General features: G+C 33.4%; 2 protein-coding genes across 2 annotated transcripts; both read right to left on the minus strand.

Annotated features, from left to right (window-relative positions):
- Positions 1-2,064: 2,064 nt before the first annotated feature.
- On the minus strand, positions 2,065-2,963 carry LOC132635171 (lysine-rich arabinogalactan protein 19). Its single transcript, XM_060351444.1, has one exon. The coding sequence runs from the start codon at positions 2,821-2,823 to the stop codon at positions 2,341-2,343; it is 483 nt and encodes a 160-aa protein (XP_060207427.1). The 5' UTR covers positions 2,824-2,963; the 3' UTR covers positions 2,065-2,340.
- A 6,558-nt stretch (positions 2,964-9,521) lies between these two features.
- Positions 9,522-10,972, minus strand: LOC132637142 (uncharacterized). The gene is made up of 2 exons (XM_060354280.1): positions 10,212-10,972; positions 9,522-9,942 (listed from the first exon to the last, which is right to left on the minus strand). The coding sequence occupies exons 1-2, from the start codon at positions 10,970-10,972 to the stop codon at positions 9,522-9,524; spliced, it is 1,182 nt and encodes a 393-aa protein (XP_060210263.1).
- Positions 10,973-12,547: the final 1,575 nt, after the last annotated feature.

The following is a 12,547-nucleotide window of genomic DNA, read 5'->3' on the forward strand; positions in this document are numbered from 1 at the left end:
ACGTGAACGGTTAAACTTGTCATGCTACAGTATATTTTAGGATATAAAATACTACCAAAGGTTGGAGGTATATATGTAAATATATGTGTTTCACTCTCAGAGTCTAAACTTTAGGGGAAGTGTGTAATTCTTCACATAAAATTTACGCACAACGGATATTGGCACCAATTGTATGAATATATAAGTTGTACATTAAAGTGCAAGCGCCAAAGGGGCAAGTATTTACTGTAATTCTCCTTATCTGGAAAGAGAAGAACATAGAAGACTTTTTTTTGGTGCATGCAGGACAATCTTGTTGTAAAATGTAAACTTAGTGCGGAAGAATTGGTACGAGCCCATTTTTTGTGAGTCAAAAGATTTCATCAATGTTACACCAAAATAATGTTGTCTTTAGGAAAGTTATAAAGTAGAAAGGTGCCTTTGGTAGGTTTTTAGGTAATTATGTATTTATCCTCCTATTACAATTTGGCATGTTTCATGGGTTAGAATTATGGTGATCATTAGCTACATTATTGTAAAGGAGGTAACTGTTTTAATAAGTTGACCATTTATTTCCATGAGTTCTTTGTAGCACAGTGCCCAAAAACTGTACTCTTGAAAAATAATGAGGATTAAAAGATTTCTCAAAATGGGATTGAGTAAACTTTTTATCAAAGATAACTCAGATTTTTTTAAAGTGCCTTAGGAATAAAAGATGGTTACTCAAGAGAAATTTTTGGCACATCATGGTGTTGAAAAGGACAGATGACCATTTTTTTGTATGTCCCTTTGATGATAAAAGGGAAGAAGTAAAAGATAACAAATGCTCCTTTAGGCTTTGAGATGGAATCCAATGCTTATAACCTACACACTTTAATTAAAAGGCAAATTAAAAGTCGCACTTTCTGTTCTCTAGGGTGATTAGGTTTTAAATCCTAGTTCATAGTGCTCACTATCATGACTGAAATCTAAGGCCCCGTGACTTAATGATAGTTTAAGATGTTAGAGGCCCCCTGACTTAATGATAGTTTAAGATGTTAGACATGAACGCATATATAGAAATTACATCTATTTTTATTTAATGACTCATCCACCAAACAAATCAACCCCTTAATTGAAAACGAAATAGTTCTCTACGTTCTTCCTTAGATTCTAAACTTACAATCTCAAAGATAATAATGCAGACAGAGTATTTATCCAGGTTCATCATCCATTGTATATACATGAAGAAAAACTGTCATTATATATATATATATATACTGTAATTTTTTAATTATGAGAGTTCTTTAAAGATCGTATCATCAAATCCAAATACTGGATCCACCCTTGGTTTTAGAATTGGGCATTATGATAGTATTTGCTAAAGGAGTGGGGAGAGGGGAGCATTAACATTCCATGTGCAAGTCACAATCTTGTTTATGTCCCTTTGTTGTTGCTTAGCCCCACTTTCCCCAACCAACCCATGCTTGTGTGCATCCACCACAATTGCCCATTTTCCTTTTACGCACATAAGATGTGCCAGTTGGATACTTCAATTCCTCTTTCCAAATAAGTTCACCAATTGTCATCCACACCAATCTTACCCCCTCAAAAGATAAATCAAAAGAAAATGCTTTATTCTTCCAGCTAGCAGTAGCACATTGCCTTTTCTTCCTCCTCATCATTCCCATTCCACCCACCAATTGCTTATCTTTTATTCCCTATATTTCCTTTCTCATTTTCAACTAATAAAAGACTGTTAATTAGTACTAGGTCATTTTTGCAAAAAGACAGTATCTAATGAAACCATCCTCCTATAGTTTAGGAAACTAAATTGCATCAAATCTAGCCTCAAATTAAAGAGTTTAAGTTATATACACAACTAATATAATGAATTTATATACTATCATTTTTACTTGTTGTAGTAGGTAATTTGTCCTTTTTCAAAATTATAAATCTCATAATTTTGAGGAAGCTAACATGTAGATATCTTTTGGCCAACTTGATACTATAAAAAGAATTTTCTATACCGATCATATGTATACCTTAAACTCCAATTAAATGCCCTATAACTTGGAAATTCAAAAGGTTGCATTGGAGTAGAAATTTAAATAGAAAGAAAGCGAGAATAGCATCTTATTAAGCTAAAATGTCAAAATGTCACATATAGAGCATGTAACATTTGATAAAATCTCCAACCAGACCTCCTCAAATTCCTCACCTTTCCACACAAAATCAACGATACAATGAGATAAAAAGAAGAAGAAGAAGAAGAAAATAGAACACTAGAAGAAATTGAAAACAAAATAGTACACAAATAAGTAAATTATTTGTAACCTACAACAATAGTGAAAGCAAATGAAATTAAATGACTAATTCAATTTAGAAAAAAAGTGCTACACTCCCAATAATTGCTACCATGGCCATGCAACTTCCTTGAACAAATCCAATAGATGCTGTATTCGTTGCACCATTTATAGGTGCTGGTGCTGGTGCAGGCGCTGGTCCCGTCATATCCGTAGCGGGTGCCGTTCCAGGTGCTGCAGGGACTGGTGGTGAGTCCACTGGTGGGCTCATTGATGGTGTCATTCGACTCGTTGGGCTCATTGTTGGTGTCATTCGGCTCGTTGGGCTCATTGTTGGTGTCATTCGGCTCATGGATGGTGCCATTGGGCTCATTGGAGGAGATGACATGGCGGCCGGTGGTGGTGACATGGCGGACATTGGTGGCATTGCCATGGTGGATGGTGGCATTGTGGGGGCCATCATGGACATAGGTGGAGAGGCCATGGGTGATTGAGCAGCAGAGAGGGTTAGAAATGTAAGAAAAAGGGAGAAAATTATCATGGGATGTGAGAGAGCCATGATTATTGATGACTCTCTTAGGATTTTTTTTCTTTTAAGAAACAGAGGAGGGAGAGAATTCTTGAAGAGAGTGCACAAACAAAGGTTGTCTTTGAGGAAGTTTGTATTTTGCAGGTATTGTAAAGGTTTGAGGGCTATGCTGATATATAGACAGGACACTATAGTCGAAAGACTTGACTTTTCTTTCTTTCTTGAGACATCTTGATTATATTCAGAATTTAGTGGTTCGATTAATTTAGGTTCGCGTTGAGTAGGTTCATTAAAGGGGTAATGCGTTTTTTACTGATCGAGAGATTGTTTATTTCTAGAACTCGAATCCGAGAGTCTTGCTTAAGGCTGAAGGAAATCATATCATTCTCTTACATATCTTGATCAGATTTTCACTAATAGGAGTCAATAAGGAAATATACATAGACAATGTCAAAGAAATCCAACATATAGTATATATCTAAAATATATTCTTTGACTTATTTACACAGTATAATTTTTTTGACAAAGAGTGTCAATTGAACCCTCCTTGGATAAGGGTAGCTTTGTCCCTGGCCATGATGGTACACATAAATATGTGTTCTTGTTTCAATTTATGTAGCATTGTTTGACTGGTCATAATTTATTTTTATTTTTAAAAAAAAAAAGACTTTTGAAATGTGATCTAAATCAAGCCTGAGGCATTTATTTGTTTATAAATCATCTTACAAAGGGTAAAATCAGAATTTAAAATTACAATATTTCTAAATCTAAAAGTTGACATTCTTTTACAGACATATTAATAAATAAAAAAAAGTGTCATAAATTGGTAAAATGTAAATATTACCCTTGGTGCATGTATATCTGTGCGATTCAAAAAATACAAGGGTTGCATGTCCTATTCGAGGGTCCCAAAAATTTGGCAAACTACTGGCCGAGCACCTCATAGTAGGATCAATAGATCATTGGAGCATGTATGATCTAAATAGAATATCTACATGGGAACAGATTCTACCATAACGAATTTTGATAAGATAATAAATGATGGAATTAAGGCATGGCTCTGCAATACACTTACATTAAATTACTTGTATTGAGAGTTTTAAGTATTTTTTAAGGATGTGTAAGTCGATAGAAATTGTAGAGGATTCCTAGTTTATAAAATTTCAATTTTTTTGAATGTTAAGAGTGAAATAGGTTTAGAAAACTATATGAATAGTGAGAATTCAAATAATCCGCCTCGACTAATTTGAGAATAAGGCATAGTTGTAGTTCCGATGTGTTCTCAAAATATAGAATTTCTCCTCTCCTGAAGATGTTTGTAAATATAAAAGAGATCCGACAATAATGAACCGGTTAATGCGTGTTAAGCAAGCTCAAACTTAAAAGTGAGCTATTAGCTTTTATTCTCTTGTGGCCAACATGTGAGAATGATTGTCGTGTTTGCAACAAGAGGAGATGGTCCTAACAACCACGTAAAAATTTATCAAATTCCCAAAATTCTAAATAAATTGAATCACAACAATATATGAGTGTCAAAATCAGGGTGTGGAAATATTCCAAAAATTGATAGGGTGCATGAAAGTCACATTCCCTAATTAGTTAGACAAATCACTCGTTCAGTGCGTAAAGCAGACGCCAATTAGGATTTGAAGTCTATCACAAGGACCAAGACCAATTCCACTGACGTGTGTGTGCCTTTAATTTGCATTTCATTTATTGACTAGTTGACTTGGAGCAATAACCAAATGTTAGTACAAGCATTTCAATTATGGCCTCCGAGATTGAGGGAATTAAGACGCGTATAGCGGATTCAGAATTTGAAATTTATGAATCCCTATAGTAATTTGAAATTAATTTATAATATTAATTAGGTTCACAATTAAATATTTATAATCTAGTACTTTTTATATACATAAATAGAATATGCGCGAAAGCTATTGAATACCTATGAACCCATAGACAAAGCCTTGGATCTTGGAAGGAGAATATATTATTGTACTATATATATATAGTCAAAATTATTATACTATATATATATACTCAAAATTATTATATATAGTAAATAGTGAATTTATAGTTTGAATTCTCTTAATGAAAAATCTAGCTCCGCTACTGCTATACTACTTTTCCAATTAATTGTTCAAAAGCCATGGCAAAGTAGTAGAGGTCTGAAAGTTGGCAGTGGACATCTTTAAACTCTCTAGAAGACGACCAGGAAGATGGACGATATGAAGATAGAATAATTGAATTCTGTGGTCACCTTCAGAAAATTCTGTGGTCACCCTATACTTTACCCCGAAATTCCCGGGGACTTTGAAATTATGGCAAAAATTTGAGCTCATTTTAGACGTTTGATTATATGAGGCTTTTTTAGAAACAAAATTAAAAAATTCCCTGGCTGTTGTAAGAAGAAGAAAGATAGCCTTTCTATTTTCCAATAAATACTTACCCACGCTCTACGCCGAATTATATCTTAATGGTTAATAGTGAAAGTACATATAGCCGATTTCTTTTTTTTCTTTTCTTTTTTTTCAAAAACAAGGAAAAAGATTTTTATTGTTCATGTGGCATGAAAAGGATAAGGAAAGGATATTGCAGCAATGCAATACCCTAATCCTGACAACTTTTTATTCTGGTCGATCTTTTCTTGCAAAATGCAAAGTTAAGAGTCTGTTTGGATGAGCTTAAAATAAGCCGCTTATAAGTTGGAAACAGCTTATAAGTAAAAAAAAAATAAGTTGGGTAGGCTAACTTATTTTTTTGGCTTATAAACTGTTTTTAACTTATAAGCTGCTTTAGATAAAATAGGTCAAATGGGCTCAATTATATTTTTGGGCTTATTTTTTGCACAAAATAACTTTAAGCTGATCAGTCAAACACTTAAAAAAGCTGAAAACAGTTTATAAGCAACTTATAAGTCAATCCAAACGGGCTCTAAAGTAGCATTTAAAGTTGTCAATACTCAGCGTAGTAAAAGTTAAAAATGAAGTAAGAATTAGTTTCTATAACAGAAAATTCTTGGGACCATTTGCCAAATGTTGCCTTATTAGTAATTTTCAACGGCAATGATATAACAGAGAAAAATGGCTATTTATAAGTCTATTTTGTCAGTTTCACAAGTTTCAATGTTTCTCTGGTCCATATGAGGTGTTACTAGGTGGCAAGAAAGGGAAATTTTGGGAATTTGTTTGTTTTTTTCAGTGGCATGAAATTAATCCAATTTTATATATTCAAGACTGCGGTTAGGGGTGTACAAAGTAAATCGAAAAATCGCACCAAATCGATAAATCGAGTCAAACCGAGAAAAAACCCGACTAATGGTTTGGTCTGACTTGGTTTGGTGTTGGAAAAAAAAACCCGACCATAATTGGCTTGGTTTGGTTTTAGCTAAAAAAAGTCAAACCGAACCAAACCAACCCGACATTACATGTATTCAATTTTTAAAATATTTTATACATAAAAATATTTATTTGTAAAGTAATTTATAAATATTTCTTAAATTTTTTCGTAATTTTTTATCTATTATCATATTATTCATGCTTGAACTTAGAACTTTGAATGTCAATAAGTTTTATATCCTATGGATGTTAGTAACTCAAATAAAGTTCAAACCAAAACCAACTCAACACTAATCCTAACAAAAGAAATTCAATTTACCACTAGAAATGACAATAATGTTGGATATCTATTCTTTAGTTTTGCATATTTGATTTAGAGAGTAAAAATACATAACTTAAGTTTTTTTGTCTTTGTCATATAATTAATACTTATTTTAACATGACGTAGTATTTTCATATTATGGTCATTTTCTTTTATGGCTTGTTAATTAGCAATATTTATTTTAACCGATTATATTAGCTTTTGTTGAATATTTTAATACAATGTCATCACTCTTCTCACATTTTGTGTTATTTTCTTAAGAAACACCTTAATTATATAATTGTATCTTACTAGAACCAAAGAAATATTTGAAGTAAAAGTTTTATGTTTTGTATCAAGACTATTCCGAAAAAAACCCGAAAAACCCGAGAAAACCGAACAACCCGAGAAAATCCGAGGTTGAAAACCCGAATTTTATTGGTTTGGTTTGGTGTATAAATATTAAAACCCGACGCAATTGGTTTGGTTTAGTGTTTAAAAAATCCTAACCAATCCGGTCCATGTACACCCATAACTGCGGTTATCGAAAAATTTCTCGCGAATTAATATATTTAGCAAAATTTGAACAAATAAATAAACTTAACTATATACTACTAAACATTTTTATATAAGAAATCTTATACTTGATACATATGACAATTATTCCTTTTGTTAATCTAACGACAATCTTATTTATAACGCTTTCAAATTAAATAAAATTTAAATAAGTAAAACAATAAGCAAACGAATAGTAAAGAACCTCGCTGTAGAATTTAAAAAAAAAAAAAAACTTATTTTAAACCTAAACTATGATGGGTATCCTGTGCTCTTAATAATTATTGATAAAACATTGCCTAAAAATTCAAGATGAGAAAGAATAGGAAAATTGAAGTATTTCAACAATACTAGATAAAAAAGTGGAGTGCCAATTAAATATCTACGTTGAGCGACAGAGATCCTCTAGCTAAATAACCATTTAATTGAGAATTACATCCCAAGGAAGCATATATTGTAAATATATTTTAAAAGTTACATACGCTTTCAACCAAATAAAAGTGTGTATTAGGTTTGTTCAATTCTTTTAATTATTAAATCAAATCAAATGAGAGAGTGAATTTACTCGGTCATATCAGGCCAATGAATGCAACAAGACATGCATCTTATAGATACACTTCTAATTTTTTTGTCACTTATTTGATTTAATATAAGCACTATTTTACGCTTTTAACTAATAAGAGTTGTTAAGACAAAATTCCAAAATCTTTTATAAGCTAAGTGTAGTACTTTCTTCGATGCCATAATGTTAGCTAGTCAAGAGAGAATTTCCACAACTAGGGTAGACTAGAGAAGCTTCCTTGACTTACGTATAGACTGGTGACTTTCAAATGAGAAACAAAGGCATATCCAAGATTTTAATTTGTTAGGCTCTTTCTCTAAAAAAATCTTCATAAATTAATAAGATTTACCATTAACCAATTCTTTTATTATATATACAAGAGGATCCTAATAAGGTCGCTTTATAGTTTTAAATATTAAATTTATTATATTTTCAAAATTATGAACTCAATAGGTACAACATTATGAAATTTCAATATATATATATATATATATTGTATTTCGCATCGAAAATATTGTGATTAAATGAACCCATTGCCCAGTACTACTAGATATGCCACTGACTAGAGAAGTCAGAGACTTGGTCTTTTTATCGTAATCAGAAGACAGTAACTCCTCATACACGCGAATAAATCAAAGGATAAAGGTTTGGTGCCAATTCTCATTTGTGCGTGTAGAAACCTAAACAGCTTTTCAATAAGAAACAGCATACAATTTGCAGAGACTCAAAACGACAGAACCTCGCAGCCTGTCGGATATGACAACCAAAAAGGACTCAAAAAGAAAATCATAACTCAATCTGTTAGTGCATATATCTATAATTCTACGCGAATAAAAAAGCTAGGTGGTGTCACAAAAAAATTATGGTGGAGCGGTAACCGCCCCTTCATTTTTACTTTAAGATCTTGAGTTCAAGTTTTGTGATTGAAGCAGCCTTTGATAGGGATCACTTTACTCTCCAAGTGGATTTTCCGACGCAAATTTGAATTAGTCCATCTCAAAATGAGTACCGAACACCGGGTGTAAAACAATAAAATATTTTTGGAATTGGGGCTTAACGACATGAATACGGATTAGTCAAGCCCCATAACGAGTACCGAACACTAGTGGAAACAAAAAAAACACATTAGTTATCAATGTTGGATATGGTATCCAAAGGCGTATGTAGCATATTAGATAGTGGTTGAACCCTTAACTTTCCACACGGAACATAAATTAATGTATAAATTTTTTATTAAAATTGCAATAAATAGCAGATATAACTCGTAGCTTTAGCAATATAATTAGTTCAATGTTAATAATTTTAAAATTGAACCCATAAAATTTAAATTCTAGAGAATGGTATTCGATCGTTACGCTACAGTTTTTAATTGAAAACATGTTGTCCATTGATCAGTGAGAAGGACACTTGTCGAAGAATTAACACGCTGTTTGAGCATACTGAAGCCATATGATATGATGCTGCGCGTGAATACTTTAGAAAGGCAGATTTCAATATTTATCATACCATCAAGCTTTAATATTTAAACATGCAGAACAGGCCGGGTTTCCAATATAAGGCAACAAATTATAATATAATTGACCAATTAAACATTCAACGAGGAAGTGATTTAAAACTACTTCTTTTGTGAATATTACACCACAGTGGATAAAGATGATTATTTCGGGATTTTACAGAGTCTCTCACTTTTTTAAGATTTATTGACAATAGAGTATTTCCTAGATATGAAATTGAATTTGATCCATATGGCTGACGACGGAAGCATTTCTTTATCTACTGTCTAACATTTTGGACTTCTTGTGTGGTAACCAACTTTGTGTAGATGCCAGATAGCTAAACATTGTGGCAAAAGGAGTGATTCAACCAGGGGCGGAATCAGAATATTTGATAAGGGGGTTCAAGAAAATTAAAATATAAATACGCGAAGAAATCAAAACAAACACAATTCTCTATTGAAAGTGCAAGTATGTTATTACAACTGTACACGATGAGGTTTCATTCCTTGAAATGTTTTTATAATAACATCATTAGAGATCCTATTAAACACATCTTTTTCTACATAAGGCACCAAGCAACCACTAAAATAACTCTCATTCATTCGACTCCGCAAGTCATTCTTGATAAACTTCATTGCCGAAAAAGTTCTTTCAACGGATGCAGTGGCAACTGGCAAGAGCAAGGAAAGTTTCACTAAGAGGAATACAAAAGGGTAGTTTGAATGCTTCTTTGTCTGAACTAATCTTTTTGAAAGATCACAAAGTCTTTTTAGATCGGAGAACCTTTCATCAAGATCACGAACATCAATAATGTAACTCGCAAGTTGATTCTCAAGAACCCCCGTACTAAATTCATCAAAGTCATCAGGATAATGTTCAGTCATTCTCATTATTTTCCTGAGATCAAAAATTAGAAAATGAGTCAATTGGATTTAAACAAGCAATTCCATGAAGCAAATCAGTCGTTACTTCATCAAAACGATAAGAAAGCACTTGAATTTGTCAATCAATAACTTTGAAAAACACTTCAACGTAATAATGGTGTGAGATAGTACAACCAACAAGTTTACGCCGTGATCTCAAAGAGGTAAAGTACGGCTCATCTAACTTAGGTATCAAAATTTGACACTTGATACAAAATTTAGATACTTTATCAACAAGCGAACCCCATTCTTCCTCCCTTAACTTTTGCAACCTTTTCTTTGCTACTTGAACAAGTAGCATGACATTTACGATATCTTGCTCTTTTTTTCTGTAAGCATTTGTTAAGCTCATCTGTGATTGCTAAAATATCTCTCATCAAATGCAATATGAATGCAACATCAAATGTTTGACATGCTCTCAGAAATCCCATTGCCTTGGCACTTTCATCTGGACAATGTGAATCAACAACAATATCATTAAGTACATCAATAATTGAACCAAACATAAGAATAAAGTTACTAAAAGATTTGTAGTGGGATCCCCAACGAGTATCACAAGCTCTAGTAAGACCAAATTCTTGATGCAAGCCTCTACCAGTTTCAAGTTCACCCATATCTAATGCCTCTTGAACTCTTTTCTTTTGAGATTCTCGATATTCATCCATGCGTTTAAAAGAGGCTCCCAACATATTCAAAATACTTGAAACCAATAGTACAAGCTCCCCTACTTCAACACACTTTTTAGAAACCGCAACAAGACTTAGTTGAAGTTGATGAGCAAAGCAATGAATAGAATGATCCGATCTACTTTCTTGCTTAATCAACATTTTAAGGCCATTGATTCTACCTTTCATATTACTTGCCCCATCATAACATTGTCCACGTACATAAGAAAGACTTAAGGAATGTTGAGCAAGTAAATTAACAATTGCTTCTTTTAGAGATGATGCACAAGTATCTTGATCATGAATAATGTCGATAAGTCGCTCCATCACAAATCCCATTCTATCAACATATCGTAAAACAACGGTCATTTGCTCCTTGCGCGATACATCAAAAGATTCATCAACCAACAAGGCAAAGTAATTAGGGAATCTATATCCCAGCCAAATGGCCCACGTTTTTTAATAACAATAATAAATAAAGTGACGTCGTTTTTTTTTAAGGGACTAGCCGACTAGATGAAAAAAGTAAAAAATTGTGTCATTGCGAAGAATCGAACTCGCGACCGCAGGCTCAATCACAGGCGCCTTATCCACTGATCCACAATCTTCATTTGTTAAGGAGATGCAAAAATAATATTTATACATGAATAAAAAAATTCGCAATATATATATAGTGCAATTTTCCGACGAAGGGGGTTCGGTTGCCACCCCTCGCACCCCTGTAGCTCCGCCCCTGGATTCAACCAATCAATACACTGACAATATGACTGGGTCATTTGCACTTTGGTCCCTATTTTGTGCTGGTCTTTAATTTTTGTCCCTCAAATGGAAGGAATCCGACACAAGTTGCTTCGGATTCCTTAAAAAACTAATGCCTAGCAAACCAGCCCATTTGAAGGGCAAACCGTACAATTTTTCCAAGAAGTAATTGCACGGTTTTCCCTTCAAATGGACTGATCTTTAATTCTTGTCCTTCAAATGAGCTGTTCTTTAATTTTTGCTATTCAAAATTGAAGTTATGCCTAGCGGGATATAAGTTCTTTAAGGAAGTTGATATAACTTGTGTATATTATGATGCGTAACTTATATCCCTCTAGGCATAAATTCGATTTTTAAAGACAAAAATTAAAGACCAACCCATTCGAAGGACAAAATTAAAGACCAACACAAAAAAGGAACAGAAGTGCAAATGACCCTTTTTTCAGTATGACCTTTATTGGTGCTATTACGGGCCAAAGCTATACTAGAGGCCCAGTTACAAGACACATAAGGAGATCGCCAAGGGCCCAAGGGCTTAGGATACTTGGCTTGAGTAAGTAGAAATGGCACCAAGGTAACCAATTTTAAGGCATTTTTTTGCGCGGATTGTCCTTCTTTTGGGGTGGTCTTTAGATTTGCCCCTCATATTTGTGGTCTTTAAGTTTTGCCCTTCACGTAGAAACCCTAAGGTTCTGGGTTTGAACCCCCGCTTATGTATAAAAATAAAAAATAATTTCGCAAGGCAAGACTTGGGAAAGTTATGCCGGAGTCGGCATACGTGCGCTTAAGACATGACTAAAGTTATGCCGGAGCCGGCATAAATTTTTGCATAGTTTAGTTGTGTCTTATGGGGCAGAATTTTAGTTAAGTCATAACTAAAAGTATGCGTCATAAGGCGGAATCTTTCCTTAAGGCATAGACTTTTCCTTATAAGGCATAGACTTTGTCTGAAGGAAAAGTTCCGCCTTATGACTTTTCCTTAAGGCATAGTTTAGTTATTCCTTATGGGGCAGACTCTTAGTTAAGACATAACTAAAAGTATGTCCCATAAAGCATAACTAAAAATTTGCCTTGCAAAGTAAAATAAAATAAAATATATGCCTTAAGGCAAAATCTGCCCCCTCTGGCAGACTTTAGTTATGCCTTAAGCGCTAA

Source organism: Lycium barbarum, chromosome 4 (assembly GCF_019175385.1).
Source record: "Lycium barbarum isolate Lr01 chromosome 4, ASM1917538v2, whole genome shotgun sequence".
Taxonomy (NCBI): Eukaryota; Viridiplantae; Streptophyta; class Magnoliopsida; order Solanales; family Solanaceae; genus Lycium; species Lycium barbarum.

Excerpts from the sequence above, each read along its gene's own strand:
- LOC132637142 (XM_060354280.1), bottom strand. The coding sequence starts at position 10,972 with ATGGGATTTGTGATGGAGCGACTTATCGACATTATTCATGATCAAGAT. Across the intron at positions 9,943-10,211 it reads GTTAAGGGAGGAAGAATGGG|GAAAATAATGAGAATGACTG; the intron begins GTTCGCTTGTTG and ends TTTTGATCTCAG.
- LOC132635171 (XM_060351444.1), bottom strand. The coding sequence starts at position 2,823 with ATGGCTCTCTCACATCCCATGATAATTTTCTCCCTTTTTCTTACATTT.